The 14,909-nt window shown below is 37.0% G+C and overlaps 1 protein-coding gene across 1 annotated transcript in view; it reads left to right on the top strand.

The window, feature by feature from the left end:
• The window catches only part of ush2a (Usher syndrome 2A (autosomal recessive, mild)), a gene marked incomplete at its 5' end in the record, with an annotated part of 251,879 nt that extends 240,539 nt beyond the window's left edge, over nucleotides 1-11,340 (top strand). The window contains 9 exons of the mRNA XM_079833659.1: nucleotides 1,365-1,571; nucleotides 1,672-1,910; nucleotides 3,269-3,486; nucleotides 3,644-3,820; nucleotides 3,948-4,031; nucleotides 6,357-6,589; nucleotides 7,827-7,892; nucleotides 9,498-9,707; nucleotides 11,225-11,340. Coding sequence (XP_079689785.1) covers nucleotides 1,365-1,571; nucleotides 1,672-1,910; nucleotides 3,269-3,486; nucleotides 3,644-3,820; nucleotides 3,948-4,031; nucleotides 6,357-6,589; nucleotides 7,827-7,892; nucleotides 9,498-9,707; nucleotides 11,225-11,314 — 1,524 coding nt within the window. The 3' untranslated portion in view covers nucleotides 11,315-11,340. The remainder of the gene's footprint in view (nucleotides 1-1,364; nucleotides 1,572-1,671; nucleotides 1,911-3,268; nucleotides 3,487-3,643; nucleotides 3,821-3,947; nucleotides 4,032-6,356; nucleotides 6,590-7,826; nucleotides 7,893-9,497; nucleotides 9,708-11,224) is intronic.
• Nucleotides 11,341-14,909: the final 3,569 nt, after the last annotated feature.

The raw sequence follows: 14,909 nt of genomic DNA, 5'->3' as shown, positions 1-14,909 counted from the left end.
ACAAGGGCATGAAGATGTCCTGGCTGACTCCACTTTAAAACGTAGTACTCATATCTCTTTTCACAAAATTCCTATCCGGGAATCGGAATGATTTATCAGTGAGAAATTAAGGTTATTGCACTTCTTTGTCCTGTGGTCATTCATAACGCCTCTTTTCGGGCATACACGCGAAGTGTCACTCTTTCTTCCTCACTGTCTTCCTGCCAACGTGACCTTTTCTCTCTTTGGGTGACAAGAGGCTGTTTCCGTGATCGCACTTCTTCCCTTCTGTCACCCCGCAAGACCTCCGTCACCCCCTCGCGCTCCAACACGTCTAGTCGTCAGTTTGGCAGTGGAGCGGCTTCGGATGGGAATGTGAAATCAGCCGGTGTCTCGTGCAGTCTGTGCGTATTGCCACTTAGATCTATCATCTGGATTGATCACGCTGTAATTGCCTATTATTGAGGCTAATTTAACCCTATCCACAGGAACATCCATCTGCCGCCGCTATTATAACTGACAATCTACAAATTACTTACCCATGCAAATAGTGACCCCGGCTGACCTTTTCCTACTCTTCCTGTGTAATTATACAAACAGCTCGTCTAGTAAATAAGATTACTTCACCTTTCCATGTGTTCATTTACTCCTTGATGAAGGTGAAATTTAATTTTCATGTAGATTCAGGCCGGAGTGATTCTGTAATGGATGCTGATGTTTTGGCTATTAACGACAGCAGGGCTTCAAGAGTGCAAGACTACTGACTCCTCAAAGTAGTTGAATGGGTAGTTTCCTTTTGCAAAAGGCGCCGGGTGGTTCCATCAGGTGAAGGTGACTCCTCTTTAAGAGTAGGATGGTGCCGAGTCTCCGTTCTGTCTGCTGGGCCACTTCAGAGCCGGTGTCGGTATCAGATCCGGAATTATATCAGCCCTGTAGATGTTAGAGAGACCACAGGCATCTCAATACACTCACCTGTAGCTTTGCATAATAAAGTTCCTTCCTTTTCTGCATATCTATACCAGTCAGTCTCAACTGCCGGCAATGCTACATGTTGGTGCTGGTGCTTGGAGGTAGTAAAAAAAATTTCAAAAGTATATAACATTGAAGGGCCGTGACACACCAAACCAACGGTTGACGGTCGAGCAACGTTGGTCCGTCGGTAAGCGTCTGTCAGGCTAGTTTTTGCAGTGTGTTTTACACATCAGCTGTAGTTGCTGAGAGCTAGTCTCATGTACACTGACGGCAGAAGGTCTGGACTCCATCGCAGCTTTCATTGACCAAGGACCATCCAAGAGGACATTTGACTGACATGTAACGCAACCATTACATTATATTGCATTAATACCTGATTTCATGTGTTGTGTTGTTTAACTTTGACCATCTAGGTGTGGGCTGTAAACTCAGCAGGTCGCACTGGTAGCCCCTGGGCTCAAGGTCACACAGGTCCAGCTCCTCCAGAGGGGATGAGCCCACTTAAATTCCTGCACATACACGCCACCTCCGCTGTGGTGGACATCAGCCCACCCACCAAGCCGAATGGCATTGTCAGCCTCTACAGAGTCTTCACACAAAACAAAGACTCATACCAGCTGGTACATAATATATAGTATACGTATTCTTACACATATAAACAACTAAGAATATATATTAATAGAATTTTAACTCTTAACTCTTTTATATCTGTGCGTGGAGCTGTCTGAGGGGACTTCCCACCAGCAGACTCTCCATGGTCTTAGGCCTTTTACGGTGTATTCTGTTGGCATGGAAGCCTGCACCTGTTTCCTGTGCTGCAGCCGAGGCCCCTTGAGTGAGCTCCGCACCCAGGCCTCTGCCCCGGCCCAGCAGTCCCCGCCACGTCCACTCGCCCTCACCTCCCGCTCAGTTCTGGTAGCGTGGGACATGCCTCTTCAGCCCAATGGCATTATTGAGAGGTGCAGATCTTTTTTTTTATTTTGCATGATAATGTATTCACTGATTCTGAATCAGTAGTAAAATTCAATAGTAATAGTTACAAAGCGAGTGATTTCTACCTTATTTTCTAAAATATATCTTTCAAGTATTCAAAACATGAAAACATTGTTCCCTTTGTTCGATCAGTTTGACATAGCAACACACCAACCAATGGCATGAGTTTGAGGTGGGACTATATCGTTTTTCTCACCTATGGCAGAACGAGGAAGTGTTTAAAAAGTTAACTAGACTTTCAATTCCATGTAATGCCACTAACAGCATAGAAATTACCCACTTCACCGTGAAGAGAAGAAAATGAAGACAAAATCTGAATGACATATTCGTGTGCTGATATTTGTTTTAATTTTGTTCACCTCTACTAAAAGTTTGTATGTAAACTCCTGTTCTATAGTCACGCAGGGACTGTGCTCCTCTGCAGCGGTTCCTACCAGTCCGGTCAGAAATATGTTCTATAGTACGGGGTCATATTATGAATCTGTAATGTTTTTGAAAGAAGTTATTATGCTTACCAGGGCAACGTTACAAAGAAGAACTTGTATTGAAATGTAAAATAGTTATCTATTTTTATGTATTTTAAAATGTAATTCATTCTTCTCATGGCAAAGATGAATTTTCAGCAGACATTAGTCCAGTCTTCAAGATCTTTCAAGAAATATGCTGATTTGCTGCTTAAAGCTGCAGCCCGTAACTTTTTTTGGTTAAAAATGATCCAAAATAAATTTTTGAGCAAGTACATTACCAGCCGGTGTTCAAAACTATCTCCTTACCTATTAGCCCGATTCACAACAGTAAGCTTATAATAATGTGTTGTATGAGTGGTACTGGTGGGTTTCCGCGTGAAATTCGAGGATGTCTTTGCGTCATTATGTCACGTCTGTATACATAAAGAAGGAGTCCAGCATGTGAGGATGCTGCAGGTGGCGGATCATTTATAGCCTTTTTAGATTACCACGGCAAACTATTTTTTATTTTTAAGACCTGTAATGTTGAACCTGTAACAATTTTGATTTCATAAGGACTTTAAGAAACATTTTTTATTATCAATGCAGAAAACAGTTGCGCTGTTAAATATTTTTCTGGATCCTTTTTTCAGGTTTCTTTTATGAGTAGTATTCATAAGAACAGCATTTACTGTATTTGAAGTAGTAATCTTTTGTAACATTATAAATGTCTTAACTGTCACTTTTGATCAATTGAATCTGTCCTTGCTGAATAAAAGTATTACTTTCTTTAAAAATGACCCCAAACTTCCGAATGCTAGTGTATTAAGGTAGTACTAAAGCATAAATATTTGTCCCTTTCACTCCCATCTCTGTAGCTGCGAGCTCCACACGCGATCATCCTGTCCTCAGCCTCTGCAGCCGGTACCTGCACCTTGTGCCATTGGCCCGGTGGAAATCAAGTTCTTTGGGATGGGGCAAAGCTTCAACATCACTGACTTACTGCCCTATGCCAACTATGAGCTGTGTGTGGTGTCTTACAATAACATGGGCAGCACCGTGTCTGACTGGGTCTCCATCACCACACTCAAAGAACGTAAGGACTAGCTCTTTCTCACTCCTGTTCAGGACTACTTAATGACTTGTTGCTAACAGAAATTATACATGTCCTCCCAGTCATCCCTTTTACCATCTGAAATTCTTAAAAATTGTTTATGGCACATTAATCAAACCTCTCTCTTGTTTCTTTGTAGCTCCTCAGTATAAGGAGCCGTTTGTGGTGCACAGTAACCTTACCATTGTTTTTGTGGACTGGAGTGGCTCTTTCTCTCTGAACGGGCCTCTGAGAGAATACAGTCTAACTGAGAACAACCTGCGTATCTACAGCGGCTTCCACAGCTCACTGCACATCCCACGCACTTCTGATAAAAGTATGACAGCTATGATTATATTATGACCTCAGGCTGGGCCTGATTTGGCCTGTGGGCCAGACTTTTTACTATGAAACATTTCATTAGTCCCCTCTCTCATCATCTTTCCTGTCTCTTTTCACTTCAGCCTTTGCATTTCAAGTTACCTGCACCACTGACAGCGGCAGTGCCAGCTCTCCTGTCGTTAAATACAATACGGCCACTGGTATAGGTACGTTGACTCAAGCCTGGCAGGTGAAAGTGACTGGAAAAAGAGAGCAATGTCTCCATTCTGTCTGAGCCAAGCTGTTCCTGTGCCAGCTTCACTGTTGCAAATGTATAGTCCTCATTGAAGCTCCATTGGTTTTGGCGAGTAAAACATTTTTTTTGGATTTTAAATATAACAAATAGTTTAAGTCACACCAAATGAATGCAACTAAAAACATCTGTGGCTGTTGCAACCCTCCTTTTTTTACTACATTCAAACAGCCAGAACTGAATGTGGTGAAACGCTCCAGGCATTAAAGCTGCACTATGTAACTTTTCCGTCCACTAGAGGTCACCTGTTCAAAACAAAGGCGTAGTTTGATGACGCCACATTTGAGCGAAGAATCTTGGGACATGTGGTCTTCACCTCACAGCCGGTGGAAAAGAATCGGGATAGGACTCGGAAAGAAATCATGTTCATGGATGCGATTATTAACGTTACTGTAGAATGAAGCCGAGCAGGACTGAGAGTAGTGGAGCTGAGCAAGGCCGCTGGAGCGATTGTTAATAAAAAGAGCGGCAGAACTTTTATTATGACACAGTCTCCGGCGGGACTTTTATTATGACACAGTCGCCGGCGCCACTTCCGGTTTTCCGGTCATGAGTATGAGGTAACGCAGCTCTGTTTGTCATATTAGACACATGTACATCTGAGTGTGTTAATGATGTTATGATGTTACTCTGTGCGTTCGCTCGGCGGCTGCTATGACACTTGTTCACACTGCAGTGAGAGTAAAGCGTTTCTGCAAAATAAAACTGGAAACCGAGGGGAGCGCATATATGATGTCATCGACAGGCGACTCCCTCACACGTCCCAGTTCCTCGGTTAAAATAGCAATTTCTCACGATTTACAAATAGTTGGAAACATTTGGGATATTGTAAGTACTCAACTGAACAAAATATATAACACTGGCCTAGTGATTTTTGGATATTTTACTGAAAATAATTTACATAGTGCACTTTTAAGCTACCAAAATGAAAATATGTGGAACATACAGTGCGTGCATAATTATTATGCAAATTGATATTCTGATCATATTTTTTTTCAAGAACATTTTACCAATTCCAAATTATTGTTAATAACTACTATTTCACAACACTTCAGCATGTGATTCTTATTAATGGTGGGTCATATTTCAGGATTCTTTACCCTAGCAAAGTCTCTGAGATCCTGACACCTTGTACTTCTGGAGACTAGTAGGTAGGTAGGTTGCAGTTATGGAAAATGGTGGTACTTTCTTCACCTTAATTCCTAATTTTTGCAGTTAAAGCTGCAGTCCGTAAACGGTTAATAAACAGAACTGCATGCGTCTTGCGGAAGAACATTTCAGCCGGAGCTACTTCTCTCTGTTTATGTCTATGGCGAGTCACGCAGGGACTGTGCTCCTCCGCAGCGGTTCCTACCAGTCTGGTCAGAAATAGTCCCAATATAAACACTTATTATAAGTGTACCACAATGATTCAGGGTAAGACAAAAACACGGTTTGGAAAATGGATTCATGTTGTGCATTCTCATTATATAATTGTTGTAAATCTTGAACACAAAAAAAGTATTTTCTTGGCCTGTTTTTGTTTGACCCTGCTGAACCAATAAGTGTTTTGCTGTCCATTGGTCATGCCTTAATTTAGCAATTATTAGTATTGCATCCTTCTCATGAGAATTTAATAATTTTTTACTTTTCAGTGCGAGTTTAATGTTTGTTTATTTTTTGTGGCCCATTTTAACATGTGCATAATAATTCTGCATACCTGAATGTAAGGCGTTTTTCACTTCCATCCTTCGTTTAACAATTATATATCACTTATAAATGATAAAAAAACGAATTTAATAGTGGTTATTAAGATTGATGTGGTTTGGAATTGGTATAATGTGCTAGGGGAAAAATATATAATCAGAATATCAACTTGCATACGGTAATAAATATGCACACACTGTACTGTAAATATGGGTGTTGTTTCACAGCGTTTGCAGCAAATATGCAATGTAAATAAATTAGATTGTACTTTCATAATAGGGAAAATATATAATTTAATATAACAATTCATTGTTTTTATGTTTCATACGATACACAATATATTTTTAATGACATTATGTCAAATGTTGCAAGGTAATATGAAAGTACTGTCAGTCATTATGTTAATCTATATCTCAATTTACTTAATAATACAATTAATTATTAATAAATAAAGGTATTTCCTCTTTTATTCAGTATTATTGAGAGTAAGCTGTGGAGTAGCTGGTAAAATCTTCTCCTCTTTCTCACCTGTTTTTTCACCTGTTGCCCACAGATGCAGTGGAGTCCACTTCTGGGGGTAAAACAGGTTTGTATGGGACTGACTACAAGTTCTATAGCGAGTTATGGTTCATCCTTCTTATGGCGTTCCTGGGGCTGTTGCTGCTGGCTCTGATAATGGGTCTGGTGCTGAGAAGAGCCCTGAGCAAGCCTCCCTTCATCAGAGAGAGACCTCCAATAGTGCCCCTGCAGAGGAGAAGTACCAAGTATCCGCCGGACTCCTATTTGGTGAGACTGGAAAAAAAAACTGTTTTTTAATGGTATCATTCTACCATTTTAAACATTTCATAAAGGTTGTATGTTAAATTATACAAGTGGAACACAAAAGTTGTAGATTATTTTTCATTTTCAATTATACTTGCACAAATGTTTTCACTCAAAGCTGCAACATGCAGTTCCTTCAGATGTCCAGAAGAGGGAGTGCTAACACTTCTCTTCCCACGGCTACTGTATGGTGATCGAGACAATGACAGAGGCAATGTAATAGAGGCCTGTGTTCAGATTAGCATACCACTCTTACTATTTATACACTACTGTTCAAAAGCTTAGGGATTTTTTTAAAGAAATGTAATACTTTTATTCAGCAAGTATGAATTAAAGTGTATCAAAAGAGACAGTAAAGACATTTATAATGCTACAAAAGATATCTGCTGTTCTTTTGAAGAATCCTTGAAAAAAAATGCTTCACGTTTTCCGTGTTGTTTTTCAATGTTGTATCTATATTTTTAGTGATAGGAATTTTTTTGCTTGTTTGTTTTTTGAGCACTAAATCGGAATATTAGAATGATTTCTGAAAGATCATGTGACACTGATAACTGGAGTGATGATGCTGAAAATTCAGCTTTACCATCACAGAAATACATTACATTTTCAAATGGGTTAAAATAGAAAACATTTATTTTAAATTGTAATACTATTTTACACTATTGCTGTTTTTACTGTATTTTTAAACAAATAAATGCAGCCTTGGTGAGCATGTGAGATTCCTTTCAAATCTTACCAACCCCAACATTTTGAACAGTAGTGTTTATGTAAATATAGTATGCATACAGTGTTAAGTATTCATATTTTCTTTATGAAATATCCAGATGACTACCATATGCACAGTATATACTGGAGTGGATATTGTATCCTACAATGCAATGCGTTCTTACTTGACTCATTATTTGACATTATTAACTGTTTTCACATGCAAAATTCAATCTCATTTATACCTGGAAGCTGAATTACATACAATCTGATGAGTTCATGTGACAATGAATCCTGTTTCACATACTATTACAAAATAGTAGGCAGTATACAGTGCACAGTGTTCAATTCAGAACATATAGCCAGTGAAACTGCCTCAATGACTAGTGGGAAATAGAACCTATATTCACTCCCAACCTTTAAACTGTCGCCTTCCTCTTTAAATCTGCAGTGTGTTTTTAACTCTCTCTGTCCTGCGCTGTTCTTACTGCTACAGAGACCTTCCTCTGAACTCTGCTCTAATCATGCTTCTACTGCTCTGCTTCAGCCTGATGCACCCATGGTAAGCGCACTCCTCTCTCTCTCTCTCCTCTTCCCAGTTTGACAATATACCGGACTCGTCCTGCAGTATAACACTAAAGCGCTTTGCCATGCACACTGAGGTACAAGCTCTCTGAGATGTATTTCAGAATAGATTATCACCATGACCTGCTGCATTGGCATGTTTTGCCCTTTTCTTCGTTAGTGGTGCTTGCTAAGGAAACTCGCTATTATGGTTTCTTATACTAATTACAGGGCCGTAACCACTATAGGCATTGAGGGGGACAAGTCCCTCCCAATAATTGTCCCAAAAATTATTTGATATTTTCTGATGCTTCTCTCCATTACGCACCACTCTATTTGTTGTTAGGATGACATACAGTTTAAAAATGAAAATTTTTAGGCTGGTCTGCCTCAGCGGTCTATCAGCGCTCGTCAAGTTCAAAATGATGGCCAATCAGATCAAAGAAGGCGGGGCTTAATGTTCACTGAAGAATAGTGTCAATTCCAACGCACCGCTTTTAGCTTTTTCAGTGATAGAGTGTAAGATTTAAGGAGCTAAACATTTAATGTTTGACAACTGTTTTACGATAGATACGTTTAACGACCCACAGTAACATATACAGTGACGCAAACTACTCAACTTTTTGTGTCATTTCTCCATTTTGAATTGAAATTTCACTTCAATGATCTCATTCATAACTAAATGTAAGTTTTAGACATACAAACAAGAGTGAATGTGTGCATATTTTTAATAACAATATTATTTGCAAAGTGTTTAAATGAATTACATCACAACTATATAGATTATTATTAGACCTAGACCTTCTTTCACTGTTCTTATTTCTTCTTTATTCCAATAAATCCATTTGAATACTTTAATAATTTATTTTCTTTAAAGAAAAAGTTCAAGACATGGTTACGGCTTTGCTAATTACAAATACCTAAGTATTTATATTACAGGCATGAATGTCTTTTGTGGAATTTGCACTTTTGCATGAACAAACACTCATGTCCTTTTTTGTAAATATATAAATAAATAAATAATAATCCCAGTAAAAATTTAATCTCTTCATGTGTGATATCCGCTTGTTAAGTCGTGACGTAAGGAATGCCATTTCTGGGTCCAAACCTCAACTCGTTTCACTTGAGAATGCCATCGACGGCTGTTTATGAGCGCTATTTATTCATATTAAACATCAAACATTTTAAAAAGTTAAATATTTTAAATACTTACAGTCTACACAACAGTCTCTGTGCTCACAGCGTCACAGACAATAATATTTTAACGATTTATAAAAGATGAATCACTGTCTGGCCATCTGGAATTTTGGTATGGAGATAAAGGTTATGATTATAATTTTTTGTTGTTGTTGTAGTATTACACCACATTGTGTATGTATATTAGCACCGTTTGTTGTTTTTCTTGTGGTTTGAGACAGAGCGGTTGGACCCGGAAGCGCTGCCGAGTGACGTCAGACTTAAATTTCCATTCTCTTTTGGCTTTTGTTTTGCTGTTGACTGGCATTGCATGCAGAATGAGATGGATTGTTAACCTCTTGTTTGCTCATCTATCAAGTGAGTTGCTACTGCCTGTGAGTATTTGTGCTTTATGTTGATATATCAGGGTTTGACTGACACTAAGATCGGAGGCACCAGCACCTGCACCAGCAACCACAGCTATCAGGCCAGCATGTCTGTGCTGCGCGTTCCCAGCCAGAGCCAGCTGAGCCATGCCTATTCCCAGAATTCCTTGCATCGGAGTGTTAGTCAGTTGATCGACAGTCAAGATAAGAAATCATGGGACGCTGACCTGCACGGCACTGACAGCGGAATGGTGAGATAATGTCACAAGGGATAAGGCATGATGTGGAAAGGTTTTGTATCACCCTTACAAGAAAGAAAGAAAAAAAACATTAACATTTTTTGTTCAATGAGTTTACCCTACCCTGCTAACTTTACAGATAAATAATGTATTATCTGTATATAGATAAAATTTGTATTATACAGAGTATGATAAATATGCACACTACCGTTCACAACTTTTTTTCAGCAGGGATGCATTAAAGTAAAAGTTCTATTTCAATTAAATGCTGTTATTTTGAACTTTCTTTTCATCTAAGATCTTGAAAAAAAAATCACAATTTCCTCAATGTTAAGCAGCACAACTGTTGTCAACATTGAAAATAATAAATGTTTCTTAAGTAGCAAATCAGCATATTAGAAAGATTTCTGAAGGATCATTTGACACTGAAGCTGAAAATTCAGCTTTGCCATCACAGGAATACATTACATTTAAAAAAAACATTTTAAAACTCTTTTTTAAACTGATAATATTTCATAATGTTACTGTTTTACTGTATTTTTTATCAAATAACTGCAACATTGGTGGACATTTCTGTAACACTATAATAATGCTATGAATCATTAGTTAAGCATTAGTAAATAGTTCATTGATCATTTATAAAGCATTAATAGACATTAATAAGTAGTTTATAAATACAGCTATAAATGCTTTATTGTTGATTTATAAGCATATGTATATAATGTCTTTAATAATTATATTTTCATACTTTATTAATAATCAATTTATCATTTCTAAATTAAGTATAACATTATTTACAAACCAGTTATTTAGGAGTTGTCATTTGTGTGACAACAAGTGATTCATTAATCATTTAACCATTTAACTAAACTATCTTATTATTTAGACATGCAGTAATAGCTACTCAGTGTGTTAATAAATGCTTTATTATCATAAAAAATGATTTGTGATTAATTCAGGTAATTATAAAACATTTAAATGTAAATAATGTGATACTTAATTTAGAAATGATAAATTATAATCATTAATTAAGTATGAAAATACAATTATAGCTGTATTTATAAACTTCTTATTAATGTCTATTAATGCTTTATAAATCACAAGCTAATTATTTACTAATGCTTAACTAATGATTCATAGCATGCAGTTATTATAAAGTCTTACCAAGATTTCTTTATTTTATATTTTATACATTAAAAATCATATTGACTTTTGAACGCTAGTGCAGAAAATTGGCTGTCACAGACAACGGTCAATTATACAGTTTGTAGACATTTTACAAAAATATTTAGTAAATAACAGTAGATTGCCACAACTGACCAATCAGAATCAAGTATTCCAGACATTACAGTGAGAATTTATTGTGTAAAAAGTCCAATTGTAGCAAACAACATTACATTTACATGTACTTTTATAATACTGTAAACATTTCTGACCTGTGCTTTCTTACCAACTGTTTTATTTAGCCCTAGTCATTTTTCCAGGGAAAGGATTTGTCATAGCTGATGATAAATATTATCTTTTTGCAGTATGTGGGTGATGAGGAGTTTGGAGAGACGATTAAAAGCTACAGCTCAGTGAAGAAGGAGCAAACCATGTTTACAGACACTCACTTGTAAAGCCTTCACACACACACACACACACACACACACACACCTACAAGTGTGGAGAACGGCCGTGGGAATAGAATTCTTCTCCAACTTATTCTGCAGATGAGTGAATTTCACATTTACAACATATTGGTTTGTTTGGCCATGATAAAACAGTAGAATGTAACCGGACAATATCTCTATTTCATAATGCTGGATTTCGTTTTGTTTATTAGTCAGAGATGTGTATGTGTATGTTGATTACCATTGACATCACCTCATTGCTTTCATTTTAATCACAGAATGACTCATTTATGTCATTACCTGCTTATATTCCTTTTATTTTGTTTAAAAGAAACGTCTTTTTGAATATCGTATTTTCAAGGGTTTCACACATTGTATTTGCCTAGATACACTCACAAGAAGTTCATAAGAATGTTCCTAAAAATTCTTACTTAAAGTGGGTTTTGCTGATGACTCGCTGAACAAAAAACAGCTCAAAGCGCTACTGTAGTTATCATAATAAGCACTCAAGACTATTTTCGTCGTCACTCGCTGTGATTTTAACGCACCGTGTCAAGTTAAAATAGTTATTTTTAAAACGTTTTTTTCTTAAGGTAGAAAAGAGGAAAATAGCTGAATTTTATTCTTAAGAATGTTTTGTGAATCCGGCCCCCAGAAGCGTAATGCTCATTTAAAATTGCACCTTTCAGATTTTCAAGCTAAGTGGATTTTAAATAGAATTTCCCCCCCAAAAATTACCATCTCTTGTGGTATTGTTGTAGGTACAAAAAGGTTTAGTTAAATCCAGCCGAATTGCACCTTCTGCAGATAATTTGCTTTGAAGGTTGCAAAACTGAAAACTGGCATTATTTACGCCTCGTCATGTCACCCAAAACTTTTTCCAATGGGACTTTTTAACTTTTAATGACCTTTTTCCAATGGGACATAAAAAAGTTATCAAAATGTCAAAGCTACAATCCATAACTGTCAAGTTTAGTTGCATTTTATGAACATATACAGTATATATTATTATTATTACAAGTTATAAATAAAACATAATTATATTATTATAAAATGAATATTCAACTATAATATAACAATTATATAATAACTTTCTTGTACACTAAGCTGAAAACTCGAATGTATTTCACTTATTAAATGTCATATTTTACATACTACCACTGGTGCCACCTCAAAAAAAAAAACATTTAGTGATTTCATACTTGTATGCTATTATCAGACATAGATGATCTTTGCTGTAAAATGTGCTAAGCATTGATTCCGAGAGGAAGCAAACTGTTCTGAAAATAGCACCGTATTATAGCTTTAAATGGAGTCTTATGACTGTCTGTGTAGCAAAGAAATATTACCGCAATCATAAAGTATTAATGAACTGAGTCTCCAAATTATTCATGCCAACATAGAGAGGAAGTCCATCTCTTCTGTCTCTACAGACACATGAAGGAGGAAGATCCAATCCAGTCAATCCAGTAGACATATACTAGACTATTTGTATTAACTCTTTCCCTGCCAGCATTTAAAGTTGCCAGCCACCGCCAGCGTTTTTGATCATTTTCACAAAAATGTCATGGCCCCTAGAATATTTTTGTTGTATGAATATTTGAACATGCAATATATCAAAAAGAAAATACAGAACTGCTTTTAAAGGTGCACTATGTAAATTTTTTTCAGTAAAATATCCAAAAACCACTAGGCCAGTGTTATATATTTTGTTCAGTTGAGTACTTACAATATCCCAAATGTTTCCAACTTTTTGTAAATCGTGAGAAATTGCTATTTTAACCGAGGAACTGGGACGTGTGAGGGAGTCGCCTGTCGATGACATCATATCTGCGTTACCCTCGTTTTCCGGTTTTATTTTGCAGAAACGCTTTACTCTCACTGCAGTGTGAACAAGTGTCATAGCAGCCGCCGAGCGAACGCACAGAGTAACGTCATAACATCATTTTCAACACACTCAGATGTGTCTAATATGATAAACAGAGCTGCGTTACCTCATACTCATGACCGGAAAAGCGGAAGTGCCACCGGCGACTGTGGCATAATAAAAGTCCTGCTGCTCGCGAGGCGTGTATTCCGCTCCAGCGGCCTTGCTCAGCTCCACAACACTCAGTCCTGCTCTGCTTCATACTACAGTAACGTTAATAATCACATCCATGAACATGATTTCTGTCCGAGTCATATCCCGATTATTTTCCCCTGGCTGTGAGGTGAAGACCACATGTCCCAAGATTCTGCGCTCAAACGTGACGTCACCAAACTACGCCTTTGTTTTGAACAGGCGACCTCTAGTGGACGGAAAAGTTACATAGTGCAGCTTTAAACAAACAAACAAAAAAATTATTCTAGCTTCATGCATTCTTTTTTTAATCAATACTTGAATGTGGGCAAGTTTCATTAAAAAAAAAAAAAAGCGGAGAAAATTGTTATTTTTCCCTCAAAGACATTCAATGTGCAAAATCAATGCTTTTATCGCTTGTTTCTGCTCGCGGAGAAAATTGTTATTTTTCCCTCAAAGACATTCAATGTGCAAAATCAATGCTTTTATCGCTTGTTTCTGCTCCTTTTTGTCTGATCAGGAGCTTCTGTACCCTGTCAGAAAATGTGTAACAGCGCCCCCTACTGCATAACAGTGAAAACACAGAAAGCCAGTGTAGTGACAAATCGGGTCTCCTTTAGGACCCCAAGCGATCTCATTGGTTCAAATTGCTTTTAATAGGTACTCTCTTTAGTGCCTGATTACAATTCCTACAAAAATCATGTAATGATAAAGGCTGTTTCAACTATATTGTAATGACCATTTATGTCTGTATTAGTTAGCTTATAAACTAGCATAGCATACAGATAAGCGATTAGCCTGATAGCTTACCCTACCTATCAGCTTTAATGTAATTGCGTTAATTAAGTGTAAAATGTACACATATTTCAGTTTTAAATTAAACATGTTCAATAATGATGTTCAATTATTCACTTAATAGGCTATTATTATCATATTTTTTTTATTAACAGTAAATAAAGTGTAAGAAATGACATATGATCAGTTTATTATGCACTAATGTGTTTTTTGTACACATTATATAGTATGCTATGCTTATTTTAAATGAATATCATTCATATATACTTAGGATAATCATTCACTGACAGTTTGGGGAGACCCGATTTCGAGGGAGGACACGATTTGCCATGACACTGTAGCATTCCGTCAGTGGCGGGGAAAGAGTTAATGGAAGAGATAGCTAATGTGGTGTTGTGCCTGCTAGACTGAGCAGTAGTGTGTACACATTTGTGATGATGCCAATGGATCAAGTGTCTTAAATGTCAAGTTAATGTCACATGTGGATGTTTTTCATAGGTTGTTTTAAACCTGTAAAGTGTGAATATATTTATACATATGTTCTTATTATTTCACAAAGATAGATATTAGTCAAATTGATATGGCACTATCCTAAAAAAAAACATTTTTACGTGTACTTTTTTTAAAAGATGGTCAGTATTATTTATTGTCGCAATAATTTATTTTTATTATTTTTTTTGTAAAACAGCTTACGCTAAGTTTAATCAGAGGTTTGTGTGGTTATTGTGTCCTGGAACAAGTGCTCCT

Source organism: Gobio gobio (genome assembly GCF_949357685.1).
Source record: "Gobio gobio genome assembly, chromosome: 13".
In the NCBI taxonomy this organism is placed as follows: Eukaryota; Metazoa; Chordata; class Actinopteri; order Cypriniformes; family Gobionidae; genus Gobio; species Gobio gobio.
The sequence above is the reverse complement of the archived record's forward strand: the minus strand, read 5'-3'. Positions and strand labels throughout refer to the sequence as shown.